The 23,869-nt window shown below is 47.2% G+C and overlaps 3 protein-coding genes, 1 long non-coding RNA gene and 2 pseudogenes across 6 annotated transcripts; 2 read left to right on the top strand and 4 right to left on the bottom strand.

The window, feature by feature from the left end:
* Positions 1-1,313, bottom strand: LOC112891052. Its single transcript, XR_003228401.1, has 3 exons — positions 1,005-1,313; positions 740-893; positions 1-187 (listed from the first exon to the last, which is right to left on the bottom strand). It is a non-coding gene; the product is annotated as an uncharacterized LOC112891052 (long non-coding RNA).
* Positions 1,314-2,132: 819 nt separating this feature from the next.
* LOC112890655 lies at positions 2,133-5,583 on the top strand (annotated as a pseudogene).
* On the top strand, positions 4,345-10,224 carry LOC112889261 (cyclin-dependent kinase F-4-like). The gene is made up of 19 exons (XM_025955804.1): positions 4,345-4,551; positions 5,411-5,819; positions 5,901-6,031; positions 6,151-6,344; positions 6,439-6,517; positions 6,637-6,705; positions 6,787-6,876; positions 6,984-7,122; positions 7,688-7,790; positions 7,872-7,924; positions 8,015-8,081; positions 8,357-8,465; positions 8,551-8,616; positions 8,728-8,796; positions 8,877-8,943; positions 9,047-9,166; positions 9,266-9,300; positions 9,384-9,465; positions 9,553-10,224. Exons 4-19 carry the CDS (start codon positions 6,337-6,339, stop codon positions 9,810-9,812), a joined length of 1,416 nt encoding a protein of 471 aa, XP_025811589.1. The 5' UTR covers positions 4,345-4,551; positions 5,411-5,819; positions 5,901-6,031; positions 6,151-6,336; the 3' UTR covers positions 9,813-10,224.
* Positions 10,225-10,864: 640 nt separating this feature from the next.
* On the bottom strand, positions 10,865-15,669 carry LOC112889344 (growth-regulating factor 5-like). Of its 3 annotated transcripts, XM_025955925.1 has the most exons (4): positions 13,281-13,961; positions 12,437-12,788; positions 11,240-11,679; positions 10,865-11,124 (listed from the first exon to the last, which is right to left on the bottom strand). In XM_025955925.1, exons 1-4 carry the CDS (start codon positions 13,555-13,557, stop codon positions 11,117-11,119), a joined length of 1,077 nt encoding a protein of 358 aa, XP_025811710.1. In that variant the 5' UTR covers positions 13,558-13,961; the 3' UTR covers positions 10,865-11,116. The 3 variants fall into 3 exon arrangements, with proteins under 3 accessions (XP_025811710.1, XP_025811711.1, XP_025811709.1); XM_025955926.1 differs by lacking the exons at positions 10,865-11,124; positions 13,281-13,961 and adding an exon at positions 15,319-15,669 and having other exon boundaries at positions 11,208-11,679; XM_025955924.1 differs by lacking the exon at positions 10,865-11,124 and having other exon boundaries at positions 11,208-11,679; positions 13,281-13,987.
* Positions 15,670-15,912: 243 nt separating this feature from the next.
* LOC112889345 (syntaxin-43-like) lies at positions 15,913-20,196 on the bottom strand. Its single transcript, XM_025955928.1, has 8 exons — positions 19,866-20,196; positions 19,109-19,385; positions 18,914-19,003; positions 18,745-18,822; positions 17,471-17,548; positions 17,288-17,353; positions 17,126-17,206; positions 15,913-16,431 (listed from the first exon to the last, which is right to left on the bottom strand). The coding sequence occupies exons 1-8, from the start codon at positions 20,054-20,056 to the stop codon at positions 16,324-16,326; spliced, it is 969 nt and encodes a 322-aa protein (XP_025811713.1). The 5' UTR covers positions 20,057-20,196; the 3' UTR covers positions 15,913-16,323.
* Positions 20,197-21,313: 1,117 nt separating this feature from the next.
* On the bottom strand, positions 21,314-23,806 carry LOC112890654 (annotated as a pseudogene).
* Between the last annotated feature and the right edge of the window lie 63 nt (positions 23,807-23,869).

The following is a 23,869-nucleotide window of genomic DNA, read 5'->3' as shown; positions in this document are numbered from 1 at the left end:
TTCATATAAAAAAACAAAATACATCCACTCATGTCAAAAACAAGCCAGAATATCAATGAGCCACATTGCAATTCAAACAACTTTGAATCTATATTCCAAAAATTAGAACATGCTTACTTAATGATGGTTCAAGTTCACTGTTGCCTCATATTTGCATTCAACTTGGCCATATCAGTCATGCATGTACCTGGAATTGGTATAAACAAAGAATATTATTAATACAATGGAATATGAAAAGGAATTTAAGAGTGATTCAATTCTGGGTTCCTTGAATCAGATTAGCGCAACTAATTAGTAAGAAAAGAATCTTAATGTGCCGCAAAATTACCACTATGGACAATCAAGAATGGGATCTTAATGTTTTCTTCTTTTTGTCTTTTGGTCCTAGGGCCGTTAAAACCTGTACACATATATATCTTCTATATAAATTTCAGTATGGGCCTTCCCTGCTGCTCCGTTGAAAAGAAAAAAAGGATCTCAAGCCAATACTATTCAACCGGTTAGTCTAGATATCAAAATTCCATTGTCTTTCTAGCAAGTTTAATTAGCTAAACCTCCTATATTCAAAAAGCTTAATGTGCAGCGGATCTAATAGAGAATTTGTGTCGCATAAGACAACTAAAGTAGAGTCTAAAGCATATAAAATACCAGTTGCAAGCACTCCATCCATGAGTCATTGCTGTTCCATGGTTGGAGCAAAATTGAGAAGAACAAAAATGAGAGAAATCTGGGCAAGCACCTGTTTCGTCCTAGGAGTGCAGCGCAACCATCTCACCACTCTCCGCGGCGTTCCAATTACATGTCAACTTGGCATAAAAATCTGGATCATAGAGCTTCTCCCAGCCTCACGGACCTAATTCTTGATGGAACAGACTCTTTGGATCCAACTATATCTGTAGCATCAAGCGCATATACAAATTGAAGAGAAACAGTGAAATTGCGAGAACCTAACGCATCAAGAAAGAGCAAAGCAGCCAGCCGGGGTCGGTCTGTGATCAAAATACCTTGGCAGTAGAACTTGGCAAAGGCGATGGCCGGCCGTCCGACGTCGCCTCGGTCGCCTCCAGCCGAGCCCCGGGATTCGTAGGACTCGATCCCGGAGGGCGGCGGACGTGGCCTCAGGACCTCAACCACCTACGAGCTAGCTCTCGTCTGGATGTCAAGCTCGCTTCAATGGCCTGGACCGATGCCAACGCGCATGCCGTAGATCAGCAAGGTAAGATCTTCTCCGCTGCCGGCCTGCCGCCGGTGGCGAGTAGTTCCGCCGCGATTAGAACGATGGCCAGGAGCGGGTGTGGCCATGCACATCGGGCCCTTGGACGCGTGCGGCGGGGAAGGAGAGGTGGGAGGCGTGATTGAGGGGCGGGATTGGTCACGGGTACGAGAGCGGGAAAGGAAAATGTCGGTGAAAAAAAAAGAAAAGGGAAAACGGCATAAGTATTTTGCTGCCTACGGTTTTTTCTTGTACCAGAAAACTTTCTACCAGTTTGATAGTGTCAGGTGGGGTTCATGTGAGAGGTATAGGGATGTTTTTAGGTGCGAAGTGTTTTCAATTGTTTTGGTTCTACCAGTTTTCTTGTACCAGAACATTCTTAAAGTTCTTTATTTATTTGCTAATGGTAAAGTTCTTCAGCATAACATTTCAGTCTGTGTGAAGACACTGTGTTTGGTATTTTGATCTAGTATGTTAGGAAGAGCAAGGTGAACTTGATTTATCTGGCATGCATCACGTGATGGAGCTGGCCGGAACTCGTGCACGACGCCGTCGATGATCTCGATGACGCTGCACCCGGTTCCTTGGTCAGATTGCTCCTCCTCATCTTCTTCCTCACCCGCACCGCTCGGCCGTGCCGTCCCCTGGAGGCGTACATGTTACATGAGCACGTAGTCCCCGGAGTCGCCGTCGTCGTTGCATCACCCGCTCGGCTCGCTCGACGGCCGAGGAGCGCCACGGCGTTCGGGCGCACGCCGGCCGCGAACAGCGCTAGGGCGTCCTCGGCGCCGCCGTGCGCCGCGAGCCCCAGGACCATGGACGCGTGCGTACGTGTACACGTCGCGCCGCACCATGCCGTCGAACACCGCCACGGCTTGGCCGACCGCGCCGCACTGGCGTACATCATGTCGAGCAGTGACACCGCTTCGACTACGAGCTCCACAACCGCGCCGACATCGACCGGATCCTCGCCCCCCGCGCGTCCTGCATCTCCTTCAAGGACTCGGCGTGCCGCTGCTTCGGCTACCTGGTCTCCAGGAAACGCGCGGTACATCTACACCATCGAGGCATCGAGACAACGACTGCTTCGTGACCAGGGACCCCGCCGGCGGGCCGGGGACGTCGACGCGGTGGCGCAGCATGCCCGGAAACTGCTGCGCCCGTCCACCGCCGCTCTTCTTCAACACGCTCTACGACGCCTACGCCGCCGGCGCCGACTTCGTCCGGGGGGTACCCGTACGTTCAGCCTCCGGGAGGGGCTGCCGACGGCGGTCTCGCACGGCCTGTGGCTCAACATCGTCCCAGACTACGACGCGCCGACGCAGCTGGGGAAGCCACTGGAGCGGAACGGGAGGTACATATATATACGTCGACGCCGCCATGACCATCCCCAACCAAGGGCACCCTCTTCCCCATGTGCGGCATGAACCTCAAGAAGGGGGCTGCCCTACACATCTGGCACAGCAAGGCCAGCAACCCGTTCGTGAACCTCAAGGAGGAGTACAAGGGCATCTTCTGGCAGGAGGACATCATCCCCTTCTTCCAGGCCGTCGTGCTGCCAGAGGGCTGCGACACCGTGCACAAGTGCTACGCGTCGCGCTCTCGCACCAGGTCAGGGACAAGCTAGTAGCTCGGCAAGGTCGACCTGGATCGATCGAGGCGTGGGACGCGCTGAACCCCGGCGAGGAGGCCGCCGCCACGCCAACGGCAGGCCCACCAGAAAGTGAGGTAGTAGATGTCGACGGTTCCATCGGTCTCGTGTAGTGGCTAGGTTGTGCGTGTTCTTGTACTGTTAAGGTACTGTAAATTGATCAAACATTCAAACTCTGTGGTTAGCGTCCCCGTCCGTAGCTTATATAGTTCTGTGTAATAAGGTGATATGTCGAACGTCTTTTTTCTGTTTCAAAGTATTCTACACGCATTCATGCAACAAGTTGTAGAGCACATGTAAAGTCACCAAGCAAAAACTAAATGCAAATGCATAAGAATTAACGATATGTAGGAGTTGATCCACGGGCTACGGACCAACCATACCTCCTCCTCCAGCCCGCATAGTTTGTAACTATTGTACTTTCATGACATGGTATGTGGATATATTTATATAGCATTTTTTGAAAACATTTTTATGAAGGTGGGCCAATTTTTATAAATAGGAAGAAATGTCTCATGTTCAAGAGAAAGGCTAAAATTAAATGTAAGAACTATTACAAAAAAATTCTACAACTTCAATTGGAACAAAAATTATTGAAGTGGAAAAAACTATATAAATAGAGCAAATCATGGGAACTCACACACCAAAAGAAATGTTTTTTCTGTAAAATAAAATCTTCGATCAACCAAACAAAAATGTGAAGAAAAGATTATTGGTAGAATAACAGTTGGGCTGTATAGTTTATGTATGAGGAAGACAGAACTCAGTCCGAATGAGCTTATCTAACAATTCTAACCACCAATAACACATACAATTGCGGAGGGGATGGTCAGAGGTGGAGATTTGTTCGACTGATCGGACTATTTCAGTTGCGCTCAATCCATCTGAGCCCCTCCTGTGTCTTCTTTCTTTTCAAACATTCAGAATCAAGAGTCCAAGGGAGAAACAAACTCATACTGCAACAAGGCCCACAGCTTGTTGGCTTCTGTATTAGCGTCTCAACGTCACGGTGACAGAGCAAGCTAAGTTGACATTGTTAAAGAAACTAGAATTGAAACCAATGACAGTAGATCTAAAAGAAACTAGAATCAGTTTATGAAGGCAAGTTCTTTTACAAATGGTGTTAAAGTCAAAGAACACCATTTGTTTTATTTTTACCTCTCGAGTTCACGGAGTGGTGCCACTGAACTCGAGAGGTAAGAAATAAAATAAAATTCGGAAGCACAAGTTTTTTTTAAAAGGAAACACAAACTAGAGAGATAAGAAAAAAAAGGTAGAAGCACGGATGAAACACACCAAGCTTGTGAAAGAGCTTAACATTTGCTGATCCCACGATGTTCGCGTCGCAGAACACGAGGTGGTCGCGTGGAAACCGCGGCGAGTCCGGTTTTGCGATATCCGAGTCGTAGAGGGACCGGAGCGAAAAAACCACGCGCCATGTTGGACGGACGGGCAGATAAATTAAAGGCGAGGGAAGGGCGGCAGAAAAATCCCCGAAGCAACCCACCCACCTCCGTCCGTCCACTCCTCCCCGGCTGCTCCCCCGCCACACCGCGCGCGGCGGTGTTGACCCACCCCACCCGTCCCTCCCCCCACCACCATCAGCGCTGGAGGCGGCGGCGGACAAGTCCCCTGGACCCTTCGGCGGCGGCGGCGGCGGCGCGCGGTTATGCCGAGAGGCTCCCAGGTGCGCCCAATTCGAGCCTGGCCCGGTCGGAATTGATTGATGCGGGGGGAGCGGCGGGGGTTGGTTAGGTGGGTTCAATTTGGGATGTAGGCGGGTTGGGATTCGGCGAGGTCGATGGGGACGTGGGGGATCGTGGGGTGGTTGACCGATCGGCGCGGCGCGTCGTGAGATCCGGGCGAAGGGGTGAGGGGCGCGGTTCGTGTGATCGGATCCGCGCGAGATTGGCGAGCTCCGGGGGACTGCTCTGATTCAAATTCCGTGGGAGGTTGAAGAATTTGTGTGCGTAGGGGTCGTGTGAGTGTTTGATTTGTGAAATTCGACCGTGATTCTCTATATTGTTAGGGGTTCGGTTTGTTTAGGGTTTCGTCTCCATTCTGGCGCGTTATCATACTTGAACATGCTCAGTTACGCATCGGTTAATGGTCGTACCGGTTTATGCTCGGCGCGATGGCTAATTGATTTGTTTTGGGGGACTGCGCAGCTTGTGATAGATGTAGATTTTGGTGTGCCTGTAGTTATGTCCAGTTCCTATGCTTTTGTTGTATCAGAAGTTTATGCTAATTGGCACTCGTCTATATGAAGATGTTCAACATGAGAGATATGAATCATAAATTAAATCAAAATTGCTGAGACCTTTGAGCATAGTAACAATTGATAAATACAACATTGCTTATTGTAGGAGAATCCCTTGGCATCAACTGTTGTTGAATGCATCCACACATGCTTGCTCTCTGTTTATTTATTTTGATCTCCTCCATGCTCTATGTAGTTTGGTTCCGCTGTCCCGTCTAACTTCTTTTTTCACATGTTCATAACCTGGCGATTTGTTGCTTAATTACCACTTTCTATACTTACGCAGGTTTCATCACCGCGCTCCGCTGGAATTATAGCATTTTCGGCAAGGACATGGAGTACACCCCTTACGCAGCAAGTTCCTCTGTATCCCACATCTCGCTGCTCGAGGAAGTTCTTGGCTGGAGGTTTTGTCTTTACGGAGACTTCCTTGTCATCTCTTTTGTCAACTGCACCTGAGGACCAAACTGCTCTTAGTGACTACTGTGCCTGGTCCCATGCTGTCAGACATTAGAGTTGCCTAGTGATTACAGTGCAGCTGTAGCACACTTATTTGAGCATGGTGGATCTGTTTCTCTGGCAACATTTTGGTAATCTTTGTCTTGGCATTGGTCAGCCAGCAAAAGTTACCGTCAAGACATCTTTGGACACTTGGACCTAACACTTAGAGCTTCCTCCTCACATATAAGCTCTAGGTATCCTTTCATTGGAGAAGCTACTAGCATTATTGTATATCCCGCCTTTATCTATTCTCATGCATCTTTTTCCCTTGGCAGGTTCTGGTTTTCTTTGTTGCTGCTAGCTTTGTTCTACCCTGTCACTGTAAGTTTTCAGTTTGATCAGTCCAAAGTTTGGTGTGTATTGGTTACGCGTCATCAAGCTTCACTTTGCGATGGCATAACCTTAGGTACTTGTGCACTTCCTAATGTAGACATGGTCCATTCATCGTTCGTCTATACTGCAAAATTAGAAAATGTAATTCTATTTACTTTTACAACTCCCTGATCCATTATGTGCTAATTTCAGAGGAGAGGTGTTGAAGATTTTGTTGTCACAAAGCATGGGTATTGCTTACAGAGCTTTGAGAAGAGTCTCCAGTGAATTTGGTGGTCTAACATCCAAAGACACTGCTGTCATACATATATGAGTCTTGTTTGTGACTATACAACTGTTCTAAAATAAGGGCAGTTTTGTGCACCACCAGCTAATAAAATGGAGAGGTAAATATCCTCCATCGTCAAATGATTATGAACTTGGAATCCTGTCTAAGCTGCTTCGGATGTCTGCTTACCTCATTTTTGTATTGAGTTGCAGGTATACGATTATCAAGGAAGTTGGTGATGGAACATTTGGGAGCGTTTGGCGCGCAATCCATAAAGGAAGTGGTGAAGTGGTATGTCATTCGGCTTGCCCATTTTTTTTCTTTGTTACAATTTTTTTAACCCAGTAGCCACACAGTTTGGTTGCCCATTCTTCTGCCTTTTCACCTCATTGACATACCTGTGTTGATAGGTTGCGATAAAGAAAATGAAGAAAAAATATTATTCTTGGGAAGAGTGCATAAACCTCCGTGAAGTGAAGGTGCTTGTTTCTTTGTAACCTGTCTAATATCTATCATGTGTTCTGTGGCATTCTCTTGAGTTAGTTACTTTTTGTTATCAGTCCCTGCGAAGGATGAACCATCCAAATATCGTGAAGCTCAAGGAAGTCATAAGAGAGAACGACATGTTGTTCTTTGTTTTTGAGTACATGGTATGGTGATATGGTCAATTCATAACCCTTGTTCGTGTGTTGTTTCTGTGCTTGTAGTCTGTGAGGTGACTGAGGTTTGTGTTTTTTGTTCTTTATGGTGATGTTAGGAATGCAATCTCTATCAGCTGATGAAGACCAGAGGGAAGCCCTTCTCAGAGACTGAAGTCCGAAATTGGTGCTTTCAAATATTTCAAGCTCTGAGTCACATGCACCAACGTGGATATTTTCACCGTGACCTTAAGCCTGGTATTGTGATTTTGCACTGGATTTTACATTTAATGTTAAAACAGTTGAGCTCTGTGTACTGTTTGCTGCAAAAACAAAGCTCTCACATATGAGTTCAAACACAGTTGTCTGGTAATTTTTTTATGTGAGCTTCATCCGCTTCATCCTTTTAGTATACATGAGTTTGTTGAGTTAAACAAACCTTGTATGAAAGCTTGAAATTGCTGTAGTGAGATAAGGATGTTGTGGTTGCCCTCCGGTGATTTTCAATTTCTGTGAGTAGTTTACGGATCATTTATCATTTATACATTAATGAACTTGCAACTTCAATAAATGTTGTCTGTTCATGCCCTATGTATGATGTAGTTGCATAGAGTGAATGGTTCATTACAGAACCAGGAAGTGCATCATGGTAGTTGGCAATGGATACTACTACGAGCTGTGTGTCTATAAGAGCAAAAGAAATAAAAAGTGGAAATAATGAAATATTGGAGTACTGATCCTTGTTTAATGTACGTGTAATGTGTTCATTGTTGTTATCAAACATCAACCTTCATTACTGATCTTGTAAGTTATGCAATTTCAGAAAATTTGCTGGTTACTAAGGAGCTCATCAAGATAGCGGATTTTGGGCTTGCTCGTGAGATTTCTTCTGAACCACCGTATACAGAATACGTGTCCACTCGTTGGTAGGCTATATTTCAAGTCTTATATTTGCTTAAAGTGCACCGAATAATAGGTTAAATGTGCTGATGTTTACTATTAACTAGGTATCGTGCCCCTGAGGTTCTTCTTCAAGCTACTGTTTATAATGCAGCAGTTGGTAAGTGGAGAATAATTAGCCTTTACCACAAATCAAGAAAGTAAATTGGTGCCATTTTATTAATGTGTTTATTCCTCATCTCATTTTCAGACATGTGGGCAATGGGTGCCATTATTGCGGAGCTTTTTTCGCTTCGACCTCTTTTTCCTGGATCAAGGTACACATGTGTGCCAACTGATCAAACATATAAAACTCCCTAATGAACTGGGACTGCTTGCTAGGACAAGTATGCATAAGTGATACAGTTAGCGTTAGCCATATTAATAAAAGATAATAGAATATAATGCTGTCCTTTCTGTATCATCAAAATAGTAATATGCTTTACAGAAAGTTGATATTGAATAACTCCTGATTCTCAGCAGCAACTGATTATGCTGCTCCAAAGTTATTATTTCTATAGGGTTATTTAACTCCATATTTTATCTTCTTCAGTGAAGCAGATGAACTTTACAAAATCTGTAGCATTCTTGGCACTCCAAATCAGCGCACTTGGCCTGAAGGTCTGCAGCTTGCAGCATCTATCGGTTTTCAGTTTCCTCAGGTATAGAGATGGATCTCTCCCTCTCTCTGGTAAGATATTAGTGATTGTTAATGTTACTTAAATGTGTAATGCCATATTTGTACAGTGTGAAAGCATACATCTTTCGGAAGTGATTCCCTCAGCAAGTGAAGATGCAATCAACCTTATTTCGGTAAGTATCGACATTCAATATTCCCTACCTCTATGCTTAAATTGTACCTACCTTTTTGCTGTTGTTTAAAGTGTCCAATGTAAATGATGGGTACCAAATTATCTCCAATAGTGGCTTTGCTCATGGGATCCACGTAGAAGGCCAACAGCAGTGGAGGTTTTGCAGCATCCCTTCTTCCAGGTCATATATCTGACAGATTTCCATACTACTTGATGATGAATTAATTTACTTCCTTGCCTTACCAGCATTGTATGTTGCAGCCATGCTTCTATGTCCCTCCTTCACTTCGCTTCAAATCAACTGGATATGCATCAACACCACCATCAGGTATCTCACTATCCTTCAGATCTGCATATTCATATTCTTTTTCATTAATAGATGAGTACATCATTTATAAACAAGTTAATATAATGGATCTGTACTTTTATAGTTGGGGCTAAAGGAGCTGTGGACCAGAAGAATGCTAGGAGGTACTCCATGGGGACTGTACCCAATGGGAGGCCAACAGTTAATTACTCGTACCTGAGCAATAACGCTCCAGTAAGAGCAGGTAGTCCATTCGGGCTGGCATGGCATACTCAGTTTTTTATGAAGGATTTGTGGCTTTGCTTCTGGAGTTCATACTTTTTCTAACTTGTCAATGTTGCAGCTGGTGCGCACAGGAAATTGGAGTTGGATCATCAGGTGAATATTATATCTTTTGCTGTTCATATAGTTTGGTTGCTACATTTTCAGCATCTCGATAACTTATTTATTATCCTCTGCAGCCCCCGGAGTCTAACCACAAAGTGACAAAGGCGAACGCGATGAATCAGTCTTGGTCGAGACCAGCAGCCGTAAGGAGTAATGGTGAGTACTGCTTCCTCACATTCTCTGCTTGCATACCTGAAACGAGTCTAGTTACTCTGGATTAACATTGCAAAGTTTGATCTGTAGGCAATTACCTTGCCAAGGACCAGAGCCCCCGCGCACCTGACCTCGCTGAGAAGCTGTCTCAGCTGTCAATGGGCCCCAACAGGGTGTCTGGTTTGGGTCCCGAGAGGTTCACAGACCTGAAGGCCAGAACCCACGGGAGCGCCATCAAGCGCCCCTTGCCCGTGGGATCCAGGGCGTGGCCTGGCCCGGCCGACCCCTTCCGGCGCCCCTACGAGATGCCAGGTGACAGGGCTCTCCTTCCGAGGAAGCTCGTGAGCTGAAGCCTCCAAGAAACAGATTTGACGCTCCGCCTTCACCCCAAGTGTCGCCACTGCACTTCGCCACCACTCCCCTCGCAATAAACCACCAAGCTCCTTTGCAGCGACGGATGTTGTCCAGAGCCCAGCAGTGTCTACTATTACCGTGCTTGTTCGTGATGAGTAATAAGAGGCGTCCCGGCTCCCCTCAACCCTGGGGGCTCCAGGGTTTGTGACCTACGAGAGCGGCTGGACGCGTCTCCCTCCTCCATGGGACATTGTGTTTAGTTATGCTTTCTGTTCTCTGCTATACATTACATTGTGCCTGGGACTCGGGACGACCATGTTCCTGCATTTGCCTGTTCGTTTGTTTGTTCAGTCGGTCTTTGTATGAATCGTGACATGCGGCTAAATACAAACAGAACTGTTTGCATCTCGTGTTGCTTTTTTTTTATTGTCGTGCTATATGATGATGCCGTCTTGATTGCTGGGTGCAAGCGGATGCATCGGTTTCTGGGCAAACAATACATACAAAGGTGGGTGGGTGAGTGAGGTGACGGGCAGACGGAGAGGAGGCATGGCCGCCGCTGCTACCGCAAAGCTTTCTTTGTTGCACGACGTGACGCCGTTGCGAGTACCGATGCCGACTGGGCTCTGGGCATTATGGTCGGCGTGATTGATTTCCTGCTTCCTCTGGGCATCACGTTTGACTATGCCCTTTAAGATGGAAGCGACACCTGCCAATGGCTCGCCAACAGCGGCAGCGCCGCAGCCTTTTCGGCGATGCAATATTTTGCCGTGCCGGTTTCAGCTCAAAAGCTGCTGCGAACTTCGGAGCCACTCCGCCGCCCCCTTTTCAACGAGAGGCCGGCCAGGCCAGGCTCTCAACCCTCACGTGCAGGGCTTTCGTCTCTCCTCCCCTCTTTTTTCTAACCTTTTGTCCTTTTTTTCCCTAAAAAAAGAGAGGAGATACTGAATAAACGCAGCAGAACGTCACGTCCGCGTTGAGTTCGTACGAGGGGAAAAAAAGAAAGGGGCCTATCTCGAATACGAACACAGCATCAGATTTGCATCCATTTATCAGAACAAAATCAGATTAAAACATCTACTGCAATCGACAACTGGCGGTCCTGGGTCCGGGTACAATACAAAGCGTGGTAATACCTTAAAAAACGGGATGGAGTTCTAAGGGCTCCATTGATCCATAAAGGATCCTGCTCTTACAGAGAGTTCTTAGTGCGATACAGTGAAAGAAATAGCTAGGGCTAACGGCGAGTACAATGCTGATGCACGCCACACGACCCCCACCTAGAGGCAGCACGAGCTTCTCAATCGCCTGCAAAAAAAAATTGATCCGCATGATCAGTCCACATCCAATGTGATTCAGAGCAGTAAACAAAAAAACAATTTTTGAAATGATCAAGGTAACACCAGACCCATTGGAAACTCACATCTGGGCATTGGGATGGAGATTGAGAGCTGAGTCGTTGAGAAAGAGGTCCTATTGGACCTCACGTCGTCCATCTCCGACCATGAATCCCGTGTCCCAGGCCACTCGTCGAAGAAGGGCCTCAGCGGCTGGTTCTCCTGCTTCACATTTCCTAGCAACCCACCAGCTCCGCTGCTGAAAGAGTGGCGCTCCTGCTCTTGGGACAGGGAGGCGATGGTGACCTGGCCAAGCTCCTGCGGTGGCTCCAGCTGGGAATAGGAGTAGGTACCAGGCAGGAGACCAGAATCTCTACTCTTTGACAGTGTAAACGGGGGCACATTGGACGGCAGGGAGTTCCATGAGTTTTCTGTTGGAGAATCAATAGTGAAGCCCCTGGAGTTTCCCGATGCTCCGGAGAAGAAGCTCAGTTCGCCAGCATCAGCTTTAGCTCCAAGAGGGTACCTGCACAATCAAGCAGTTATGGATACGTGAAAAATACAAGTTGCTACGAATAATTATGAGCTGATTGAAACTAGTCAAATCAGCAAGTATTGTTTGCACTCTAGTATGACCATTCTGTCTACAACAACCAGCTATATATTGATTTGCTTCGAATGAAATGAAATAAATGCAGATAAATTGCCAATAAGTGTTAAGTGATCCCTAAATAATTACAAAGTTAAAAACTACAACATCAATAAGACACATGACAAATAATGTCTGGAAGCAAGATGATGTACAGGAAAGGGGGTCAATAATGTATCTGTCTAAAAGGCAGGCCTAAGCTGTAGTGGGCATGGACATGGCAGCTGCCAGCCATAGTTCTCCAGAACATATAAATTTATAGACATCTATAAGATAACAGAACCAGCCAGGGCCCAGGGCATAGCAGGCAAGGCAGTTGACCTTACAAGTAAACTACAAAAGATTAATATATAATAATAAAAGGGTTAAAACTGCAAGAACTGAGTGGAAGATGTGCTTTTGTACTTCTGCAACAACAGCGCAAAGAGAACCAAGGGAAAGCACGGCATCATCAATAATTGGTCTAGCTCAAATGATATGTTAGTAACTCCGAACCCATCCAATCATGCAAGGAAACCTAGATGTGTTCCAGTATAATTTGCAACCAAACGAGGCAATCTTGTCAAACCTGTTCAATGAGCATTTTTGAACAGCAATAATGAGAGGCGAAATGGGAGGTTGGGTGTAACCATACTTGCTGCCATAACGATAGTGAGCATTCGAAGCATCGACGTGAAGCTGCGATGAGCCAGCCCCACCGAGAGACAGGCCATGAGTTTTACCCCCTGCTGTGAGGGAGTCAAGGGGCGCGGTCTCGCGGGTCGTCGTTGTCACGGTGGACAACTGGGGCTGCGACGGATGCGCAGGCGAGGCGGTCTTGGATTCCACAGGCTTTCTTGAACGGTTGCGGCCACGGTGCATGTGGCGCTCGCAGTACTTGGAGTCGGGGTGCGCCTCCTTGGAGCACCGCCACTTTTTGCCGTCGGTGCGGCGGCACCGCCACGGCTCCGGGTCCAGCTTCTTCCCGTAGTACGCGTAGTAACTCACTGCAGGAACCACAGATGGGTCACACTGAATCCACAAAACCGTCGGCATCCATTCAATATTATTGTAATGAAGATGTGCTGGGTTATATCAAAAGCAAAAAAACATTTGACCGAGCCGATGCAAAGATGCTCTACTTTGTTTAAAAGTTTGAATAAAGAATCTCATTGCTTGAGCAAACGGAAAACAAAACACCAAAGATCCATATAAACAGGCAGATGCCCGCATATGCTTAAGCATCGACAGATGCTAGTATTGTATGCTTAAGCATCATAAATCGGCAAAGCACAACCAAACCAATCCCAATAAGCAGGCAAAAGATCGATCTATTTCTCCTCAAAAAGGTAATGAAAAAAAAGAAAATCCAAAAGAAACCATTTGTTTTTGCCCCTATCCCAGCAAGCACGCATCCATTTCAGCGAGATTCCTGATGCATCACAAGGCGATAAGCATAAGCTAGTAAGAACAGAGGAGTGCAAGCGAGGGGAGCTCACGGGACGGGTGGTGGTGATGGTAGAATGGTGACGCGGCGGCGCCGGGGCTGGCGAAGGAGAAGGCGGCGGCGGCGGAATGGGGGCTGGGGCGGACGGGGAGGAGGAGATCGGGCGGGACGGGGACGCCGGCCATGAGGTACTTATATATGAGCGCCTGCTGCTCCAGCTCCGCCCACTGCGCCGCGGTGAACACCGCCGCCCCGCGCTGCGGCGGCGGGTACCCTCCCCCCACCCCCACCCCCATCCCCGCCCCCGCCGAGGACGCCGAGCTCAGCATCGATGGCCTGGCCCCACCGGTTCGCTCCACCCCCCCACCCTTCCCTTCCTCCTTTAGGCCGACCAAGAACGTACCGACAGACGGCGTGGGGAACGGACGGCGACGGAGGCGAGTCGGGAGGGAGGTCAGGTGGGGGTTGGAGGGTTCTTGGTGGCGGCCATTAATGGAGGTGGAGAGGGAGGGGGAGTCGGTGGGGGGATCTGCAGATAGGAGGGAGGAAGCCGCTTGGATTTGCTTTGCTTGCGATTGCGATGGTATCCCGCCGGCCTCACCCCGCCTGTCCGGTGGCCTGTCTTCTTGTACTGCCCCGGGGGCCGGGGCCTGCCCTGCCCCCCTGCTGCCCTTCCAGGGGCAACCTCGGGTTTTCACCTCTCTTTTCTTTTCCAACCCCCTCCCATTTTCCATGTCCCTCCCCTTCTGTTTCCTCGACTTCCATGCAACCTTTTTATGAACCTCTTTCATGCCGGGTTTGGTGGTTGGTTGATTGCACCTTTTGTAAGCAGACATGCATGTGCTGGAAGTAGAGTGCAGCTCTCGTCGGAATCGAAGGATTAGGGAATTAGGGTTTGAGCAGAGGAAGCAACATGTGGGATCCTAGTAGGAGATGTTAGGTTGAAAGGCTACGAACGAGAAATTGCTGGTCGTACTACTACTGGTGTGAAGGGATAGGGGGTGCGGGACACCAAAGGTTAGAATGGTCGTGATGGATGTAGGATTAACGAGAGGTGGATGGAATAGTGCTCGGTGGAGCACCACGTAACAAGGCTTGACTAGCTGATCAATGGTGTTACAAAGGAGCCTTGATCACTAGGGAGGTTGAACTGGGAGCCCCAGCGACACAATCATGCGGCACCAGTCATGCCAGGCGAGAGGCCCCCAACAAAAGTTTGTACACCGCCAGGGAGCCCCAGCGTACGTCCGTGCACAGTGTATGTAGCACAGGAAAAGCATACTCGTACAGCAACTGTTTTGTACAGGCGTACAATAAAGGCCAGACGTACCCACTGCTGCGTCAACAAGAACAAGAACAACAACAACCACCACCTCAGAGCAGAGGCACACAAACAAGCACACCGCTAAACCCACGCTTTTACTTGCCGTCCGTACCGGTTTGAATGGAATGGGGTTACTAGACTCGTCTGTACTACCACCTACAGCGGCCAAAGATTTCACCGACCCCAGTAAATCTCTGTACTGTCACCGCGTAAACGCAGGGAGGGATCAACGTGAGGGCTGGAGAAGGAAAGCGACGGACGGACACAAGACGCAGGCAGAGCATTCAAGGTCCTGCATCCGGTACGGCCGTCGCCGCTATTACCAGCACTGCCTTTCCTTTCTCACATTTTCAGTATTTTCGATCCTTATAGTACAAGGTAACCCCCAAAAGATGAATGAGTTCCCGTGGGTGTATCAGCCTACCAGATCCTAAAAGTAACAAATTAGCAATTGCGCTCTCCCTCCCTCTCTCTCGCCCTCTCTCCCCCTCTCTCCCTCCCTCTCTCTCTATGTTAAGTAAGATTGATAGGGCAGTCTGCAGGCAGGGTTGCCCCCTCCCTCTCCGGCTCTCTACAAAAGCAATAGAAAACATAGATAGGGGTGGTGTGCCTAGGATGAGGAGATAGTAAGATGGAAAAAACTGAAAACATAGTAGATACATAGAGAGCTCTGCTGGGGTGCTGCCCAAGTTGCAGCAGCAGCTGAGCCAGGCAGAGGCACTATAAATGGAGGCAAAAAGGACAAGACGAGGCTGGATTCAATTACCTCTTACAATGTGCGTGTGGGTGTGGGTGTTGGGGGGCACACCCGAGGATCTTACATCACCACCAGCACGTACCATCATTCCCTCGCTGCAACCATCCATGGCTTGGCTTTGGGAGAGACCGAGCAGGTAGTTGACTGATTGACCTTCAGAGCTCCAGGCAGACCCTTGTGGCTCACTCAACAATAATCAGCAGATAAGCTTGCAGCCAGGTTGCATCAATAATAATCAGAAAAATCAGCAGATGAACTTGCAGGCTGATTGCAGCGGTAATCTTGTGTGATGAACTGGCAGCATCAGGATGCTGGCTGCCTCAGCACCTGAAAAGAAAATGCCATTGCAATTTCCAGCCACATGCTGTAGAAACCATTGTTGCATTTTAGCATGGAAGGAAACATGGTTTGTCAGGTACATGTTAGCAGGCCAAGGAACACGATTACACCAAGTCGATACAGCATGAACACAAAAGGAAGAAAAGATGTCGCGAAAATGTTAGAATTCTCTGGTACAATAAAATGACACTAGCTCAGAATGGAGGGCAGAAGGAACACTAAAAAAGAACGACCAGAAAAAATATGCAGGAAATCAAACAGTGGTGAACAGGAACTGAAGCTACTTTTTGATTTACGAGAACTGGATGATACAACTCACTCTATACAGAGGCGTACACAAACCTAACCTGGTTGCTCCAAGACAATCAGGAAGGCAAAATGTGTCAAACACAACTCTTCACATTTTTTTCTCCCAAAAAATGAGGCATGTATGAATAAGACCTCTCTACATCTGCAGCGCTGCAAAAAATTGTGGCGAGGACTGAGGACAGTTGCTGCCCCAGCCATTATGGATATGGGCAGAAGAACCATCTTCAGATCAGTAAGTCGTATCGCGCTATTCAAACGAACTGCGGCGTTCCCAATATGCAGGGCACTGTGTAATCCTCACTCGAATAAGGAGTAGATGAGCTTGGATACCGTCCATCAACCATAAAAAAGAGATAGCTATGTATGTCAGAAAATGATCTTCTTCAAAATCAGAAGGACGATCATGATGAAGATCAGAATGACAAGGACAGTGGCACACATCACCATGCCCCCTTTCTTCTGCGTCCTCTCAGCCTGCAGAACAGGAGGACCAAGATATTAGACTGCAAGCTTCAGAGACTGATGCTGCCAACTGTTTTCCTTTATTTCTTTATTTCAAGAAACGCTATGATCATTAGATTCTGCAAGTGAAGCACAGATGACTGCTGTGAAACCTCTAAAATAATGTATGCAACACATTTTAGTATGAATGCGGAGAGAGAAAGAGAGAGGTCATAAAGACACGAGACAGTGCCTGCGGTAAGCAGTAAACTGAAGGCCTGGTTACAAATTTACTGCCCTTGTTCACGGTAAACGTGTCATCTTTTACAGTCAGGGAAATAAAGCACAAGATGCTGTTTTCTTAATCACAAGTTCACAACTCATTTGCTCAAGATATATAAGTACTGTATATAACACTGCAAAAATACCTGTTATGATTAATCTAGAAAAACAATCAGGGTATTTAGAGATAATATTGGCCAAAAAACAAGTTCAATGACATTTCTTACAGCAACCTGGAGACATACCAAAAGAGTAAATTTCCAAAATACCTATCGTGCTACTCTATAAGCATCATATGTTCATATTATCATTTTGCAGCTTAAAGTCCTGGAATCATGATGTAGCAATAAAGTTTAGTTTTTTTTTACTGAGGGTCCATTATACAGAAATCTACAAAGGGGATACCCTTTTACTAGTGAGAGTAAAGGTGGTTTGAGGATGAAACCTTTTGCAATTGTTTGTAACCCTCCTCAACAGAAGCTGCAACGTTCTGTATATTGTAGTCTATCCGATCAACGATAGTTCCCTGTTCAAAGAAGAAATCAAAAGTCTGGCCCCAACCAGTAATCAACACTGATCCATGACAATTAATCAGGATTTTATATACCTGATCAATCACGAGAACTGAAAGATCCTTCATGATCTGTGCAAGCTCATTGACTGATTCGACAACCTTCAAACAACAAGTGTACAATATAGCAAACAGACTTCAGGAAAATGTGACATCAAGAGGAGAATATATATAGCATAGAATTGATTAGCGGAACCATCAAAGAAATAAAGAACTAACCTGTTCGATTTCTCTCTCCCTTTCTCTGGTGAACGCTTCGCTTTTCTTGAGTTTTGACATCTGAACCTCAGTGAAACCCTGGTAATAAAACCAGCAGTTTAAATATAAAGAACTGTTCGACTTCTCATCATTTAATAGTTTGAATCCCAACAAGTATTTTCTAGCACATCAAATATAAATCCAGCCTGATCAGATACAATTCATGAATATAAACATTCCAAAAAAGAAAGAAAAATTTAATGATAAAATAAAAGGATATATTATGCCAAGAAATTTCCTAAAGCGTCTTTCTTTCAATGAAAGCAGAGTTTTATTTACACGAACGAACCATCTTACGGGACTATATTCTAGATGAGCTAATGCAGGGGCATGCTGTTATGTTTATTAGACTAATGCAGTTTGCCACGACAAGATAAAGAAAGAGCTGAAACTTCAATGATTTTACTCACATAAAGGTACACAGCTTATAAGTAACGCGCTTTTCTTTGTATACACATCTTGTTGGAGAGTCAATGAGTTGAGGTGGGTTAAAACGTGCAGCACTTAGGAACTTCATTTGAGATTTCTTATTTCTGAACACGGAAACCAGCTGTACTGAGAACTATATTTGAAATGAAACCTAATGGGCCATACCCCCACTTAATCAGTCCAGAAGTTACAAGGTAAATTAACAGAAGATATTCTAGCCTTCTTGGATATGGTCCTAGCTCAGTGCTTGCCTATAGCTTAGAATCCAAGCTTATTCAGCAATTACAATTCTCTTTTACATTATCCAAAGCATATAGGTTTACAGCAAATAAATAAGTTCTCCAGACACAGATGCAGATATCATCATTCATCAGTGCCAAAAAAAAAAGATTTCAGGGAAGCAGCAGAGAGTTATCCATTTGACCATTTCCAGCTCCACTTAATTTATGTCAGCATCCACATAGCCTAATTCTGACCAATGAACCTGTATGACTAACCCATTTAAGCACAATTACCACTGCACATAGGGCACAACTCTGTCATTATTCCTTTCAAATTTTACAATCTTCGATGTTTATGGATATAAATGAAGCAAATCTTGATTTGACTAATACGGAAGTCACAAGGGGTTGCCGAGAGGCAGAGACCAGAGAGTGAGCAAGTAACAAATAAAGAATGAAATAATGACTTCGAACGCATTAGATTCAACACAAATAACTACAGGTACTCCTCATGTTAATATCTAGTATGCAGAGAAAAAAAGAATTACAGAATCAAGCGTGCAGCATGTAAAACTAAAAGCATACCACATCCTCAAACTCATCGTCTTCAAATGTAGATTTCGTCCCATTTATATTCATTTCCAAGTCAACACCATCCTGACCCTGCAAAGGTATTCACAAAAAAAGCATCTCACTCAGGGTTACATAAGCAGCATATCAGCACTTAATGTATCTGAAAACAAAAGAAAGAAACCTCTTTTTGTTGGCGAAGCTGCTTTAGATAAGTTGACTGTTTTTTACGGAACTCCATTGAGAGGTTTTGCAGGTCTGTAGCAAGAGAACGCTGCACATAACAGTCAACAGGTATTTTGTCCGTCAAACAAAATATCAGAAAATTATCACTCTTTAACTTGTAACTGCCAATGCTAAATAAAAGCTTTATCATCACCTGGACATTCTTTCGGACATTTGAATCCTCCGATGAATCTTTCATGGACAGCTTCTGCAGCCTCTTCTCCGACCTTTTCAGCAAGTCCGTTATCTCATGTGTGAGAACCTCAATTGCTCGCTGATCGTCTCTACCATCGCCGAATGATGGCATCAAGGCTTTGGCATGTGCCTTAGCCAACTCCCCCATTTTCATCTTTGCCCGCTGCATGTTTGCAGATATCTCTTCGGAAACATCCACCCAGGCTGGGGGCAGCCCGACCGTCACGGCACCTCTACTGCAACACCAGACACCAAATGTCAGTCCAGATAGTTCGTGACATCACCAGTGAGGCGTCCTACCAGTGACACATCACCGCAAGTAGTTAAGCTTCGCAACGCACCATTCCTGCTTACTAACCTAAGCCACCGATCAACAAGTCTTCCATTTGCTCGATCAATCTAGTGATCCAAGTCCCCATTTCCCAGTAAAGCAAATCGGCCGTATGCTACACAGGTCGTTGGCCTTGTAATTAGCTAATATAGAAAAGTTGACTAGATCAGAGAAGCTAATGGGCGAGTAGTGATCTGCGGTCCAACCAATTCCCTTGAATCACCCGCCAATCAGCCCACTACAGTTGTTCGCATGGTCACATGCCCGCTCGATCTAGCTGAGCAACTCCCATCTCGTAATTGCGCGTCGCGGCTAGCTACCTCGCTAATGTCCAGGAGAGAAGAGAGCAGACGAGATGCGCGAGGGTGTCGGAGGGTTGTGGCACCTGGAGGCGGAGGGGTCGTCGGTGCTGAGGGGCGCGTAGGTGCGGTCGGAGCGCAGCAGCGAGGCCATCTCGATCACCGGCCCGCCTCCCCCGCCCCCGCCGGACGACGACGGCGCCCCGGCCGGCGAGCGGACGTGGCGCAGCGCGTCGCGGTACTTGCGGTAGAGCGGCGTCCGGTTCCGCGTGGCCATGGCGGCGGGCGCGGGGCCGAGGCCGAGGCCGAGGCCGAGCTGGAGCTCGGGCGCGCGAGATCTCGACGGCGAAGGCGGAGGTGGGAGGAGGAATTGGAAGTTGGTGCGCGACACGAGAGACGAGACGCCGTGGGGGAGTTGGGACTTCACCACCAAGGAAGGAGAGGACACGAGCCGGGCCGAGCCTTTGGGCCCTGTTGACTGGGCCTAGATGGGCTATCAAGGTGATGTGGATTTCCTTTTTCAAAGGGGGAGGAGGAACTTTGAGCCCTTTTGAAGTTTTGGGTCTCTCTTGAAGAGAAAACATCTGTGTAGAAATCAAAATATCATTTGTGTGAAAAATCTTTTATCTAGAAACACCTATAAAAGTAACAAGATCTATATAATTTCTATATTATCTTGTAAAAGTTATATATATATGTATATATATAATTTAAATAACATTCTAGAAATTATCTTAGCAGAGTAAAGATTTTTAGAAGCAACAGTTAGCGCACTATGTTAAGGTGGCGATGAACCTCCTTAGCCGCCACTTAAGGGGTGCGTCACCGAATCCAAATATATGATTTTTCTATTTTATAATCTAGAGCAATTAGCAACGCATCATCTTCACATAAATAGAATATATTTCATTATTTAAATCAAAGGCACAAGCGATTTGTGTCCATAGTGGTTTAAGCTCCGTGTTCTATGGATGCTTCTTGCTATTATCATATGGTATTGATTTTTTAGCCAATTTGCAAGAACTTAGATTGGAGAATCTATATGAAAAGGTGGTGATAAAGCTACCATATCTATCTGCAAGGTAAGTGCATCGTCTAGATGTAGTCTATATTGTTCAGTCTAGCTCAATTGGCTTGCCTGTACAGTACGGGCCAGTCCAACTAACCCCATTCAAACTACCAAATGCGCCCATAGTCGCATCGTACTGTGCTTCTGTTTCATCTATGCACAATCTTGAACTGTTAGAATGTTCAAGTAATCTAACTTATCCTTCTCTTTTGTATGATTTCATTATGATATTTCTACATTTTTTTATACGGCATCAACATAGGAAGTCAAAGAGGAAGAGGAGGGACAAGTGAACGAGAACGACCAGTGGAAGACGGATTTAGGGGCTGTTTGGATTGACGCTTAAGGCGCCACAGCCTAATCTTAGGCATGCCAAACTATGTTAGGAAAGCGTTTGGATGTTGTACTAACCTTAGCGCGCCACAGTTTCTTAGCCGCGGTGCCAACGGCTCACCACGGCAAAAATCACCACAGGTGCGGCGCTCGATTTGGCCGCCGCACCCAAAAATCACGCCACAGGCTCTCCTCCATCCTCCCGTCCGCGCCGCCCAGGCCCTTCTTCTCGTAGCACTCGCCGAGCATCGCGTGGGCGCGGGCGTTCTCAGGACTGAGGCGGACGGCCTCCGCGAGATCCGCGGCGGCCTGGTCGAGCCGTCGGCGGCGGTGCAGTGCGAGCGCGATCTCGGCGCGCTTGGCGAGGGCGTCCCCTCGCTCGCGCGGCTCGAGCGAGCGGGCGAGCAGCGGGGCGAGGGCGGCGTCAAGGGCGCGCAGCGCCGGGAGGCGGTGGCCCTGGAGGTTGAGGGCGAGGGTGTAGGATCAAGAACACCGACTAGAGGGGGGGTGAATAGGCGGTTTAAAACTAAAATCAACAACACTAGAGAAATTTAATTAGTAACAAAAGAAAACCCTATGTCATGCTACTACTATGTCTAGAAAGGTTTGCAACCTAGGGTGACAAAATACAATTCAAGCTCTAGTAAAGTAAATTTCTCAAAATAACAACAATTAAAGAGAGCTAGAGAAATAACCAAGCTTGACACACAAATTTATCCCGTAGTGTCGATGACTTGCCGGTCACCCCTAATCCACGTTGAGGTGGATTCCAAGAATCAACCGCTTCTCTATCAAGAACCTCTTGATCTTGAGCCGGCTAAAAACAAGAAACCACTCCACACCTCGATTTCACTAGAGTTGCTCTTCACCACTCCGGTGAGGTGAGCACAAAACCTCTCGCAACCGAAATCGGGGCTTCTCAATAATCTCCTTCAAGAAGCTCCACGAAATCACCTTCTCCAAGCCGTTTAGGGAGCGGCAACTCCCAAGAGTAACAAGCCAATAATCCTTGCTTGAAGATTCCCTAGTGCCACAAAGCTCAAACTCTTGATACTCTCACTCTCAAAAATGCAAATCCTTAGCAAGTGTGTGAGAGAGAGGGATGTCTTAGCTCTAGAGGGTCAAGAATGCAGTCCAAATGGCCAAGAGAGAGACCCAAAGGCCGGGCATTGGGTATATATAGACATCCCATCAAAAACTAGCAGTTACAGTCTTTTCTGCGAGATCGCGGACCGTCCGGTTTCAAAAACCGGACCGTCCGCGTTATAAACCAGAGAGTCAGAGAGCATTTAATGCGTGTCAGAACTAGCCGTTACAGCCCTGGCGGACCGTCCGCATCCAACCAGCGGACCGTCCGCAGTTAAGAGTTCCACAACTCCAGAGACATGAGAGTCTCTGGAACAAACATGAAATTAGCCTGCGGACCGTCCGCCACCAAAGGGCGGACCGTCCGCCGTTCATCCTAGACGAACAGGCAGAAACAACAATGTTTCTGGATCAAGTTATCAGAGAGCCTGCGGACCGTCCGCGCAACAGACGCGGACCGTCCGCGGGCCACACAATTCAGACAGACCAGAGAACATCCTTTCTGGAACGAAAAAGAGTTAGAGTGGCGGACCGTCCGCCCAGAAGAGCCGGACCGTCCGCCAGCCACAAGATATTTCCACTAAGCCTTCTGAAACGGTAGCGGACCGTCCGCGCCCAAGGGGCGGACCGTCCGCTCTTGAGCAGTCAGCACTCAAACATGTTCTTTTTCAAAACCCGGCAAAACGTAGTTAGCCCTCATGCATGCACACAGATATTTTGAGCAAAATGGCACTAGAGACCTGTCAAGCACGAGTACATGACCCCTCTTGATAGTACGGCTATCTATCCAACAAATCCGGTCACTTATCATCCACTAAACACCTTGTGACCGGTAAAATTCAAAAGACCCTATTTTATACCTTTGCCTTGAGCCCAAACTTTTCTCATCGTCTCCAAAAATCCACACGTTCGCAAATAACTCTCATTCATCCGTGGATCAACCTATACTCATTTTCTCAAAAAGAATTGTTAATCCACAAACCGTTGTCATTAATTACCAAAACACGAATTAGGGGGCTAGATGCTTTCAGAGGGCCTCGAGGATGAGCGTCGCGGGGGTCGAGGGCGATGGCGAGGTCGGCCTCGGCGACGGCCGCGCGGGCGAGCGGGCCGGGGGGCTTGGGTGCCACGGCGCGCGCGGACGAGGAGCGGCGCGCCCTGCGCGAAGTGCCACCGCGACTGGGCCGCGGAGGAGCCGCCGCCGCCGGAGCGGCACAGGCAGAGGGCAGCGCGGCGGGGGGGGGGGGGGGGAGGGAGTGGAGCACGACGAGCATGCCCGCGGCAAGGACAAAGAGGAGGCACTGGACCACGGCCTCCGGCCAGGTGCTAACGACGCGGCGTGGCAACGAACTAAACTAGAGTTGTGGCAGCAATCCAAACAACTGCCACACTTTTTTCACGTACGCCTAACGTTAGACGTGGCAACGAACCAAACACAGGGCTAAGGTGAGGCAGCTTAGGCACGCCACATGTGTGGCAACCTGCTAACGTTAGGCTGTGACACCTTAGGCGTGATTCCAAACAGCCCATTAGTTTCATCGTTAGCTGTGCTTGTCGTTCCTTTCTTCTTGAGCCAAGCATCAAGAAACCACCCAACATAGA

The sequence above is a fragment of the Panicum hallii genome, chromosome 4 (assembly GCF_002211085.1).
Source record: "Panicum hallii strain FIL2 chromosome 4, PHallii_v3.1, whole genome shotgun sequence".
Taxonomy (NCBI): Eukaryota; Viridiplantae; Streptophyta; class Magnoliopsida; order Poales; family Poaceae; genus Panicum; species Panicum hallii.
This window is presented reverse-complemented; position numbering and strand designations above follow the sequence as displayed.

Excerpts from the sequence above, each read along its gene's own strand:
- LOC112889261 (XM_025955804.1), top strand. Across the intron at positions 7,123-7,687 it reads TCACCGTGACCTTAAGCCTG|AAAATTTGCTGGTTACTAAG; the intron begins GTATTGTGATTT and ends ATGCAATTTCAG. Across the intron at positions 7,925-8,014 it reads TGTTTATAATGCAGCAGTTG|ACATGTGGGCAATGGGTGCC; the intron begins GTAAGTGGAGAA and ends TCTCATTTTCAG.
- LOC112889344 (XM_025955924.1), bottom strand. The coding sequence starts at position 13,962 with ATGGAAAATGGGAGGGGGTTGGAAAAGAAAAGAGAGGTGAAAACCCGA. Across the intron at positions 12,789-13,280 it reads CCATCACCACCACCCGTCCC|TGAGTTACTACGCGTACTAC; the intron begins GTGAGCTCCCCT and ends TGGTTCCTGCAG. Across the intron at positions 11,680-12,436 it reads CACTATCGTTATGGCAGCAA|GTACCCTCTTGGAGCTAAAG; the intron begins GTATGGTTACAC and ends TTGATTGTGCAG.
- LOC112889345 (XM_025955928.1), bottom strand. The coding sequence starts at position 20,056 with ATGGCCACGCGGAACCGGACGCCGCTCTACCGCAAGTACCGCGACGCG. Across the intron at positions 19,386-19,865 it reads GACGACCCCTCCGCCTCCAG|TAGAGGTGCCGTGACGGTCG; the intron begins GTGCCACAACCC and ends CTGGTGTTGCAG. Across the intron at positions 17,354-17,470 it reads GGGAGAGAGAAATCGAACAG|GTTGTCGAATCAGTCAATGA; the intron begins GTTAGTTCTTTA and ends TGTTGTTTGAAG.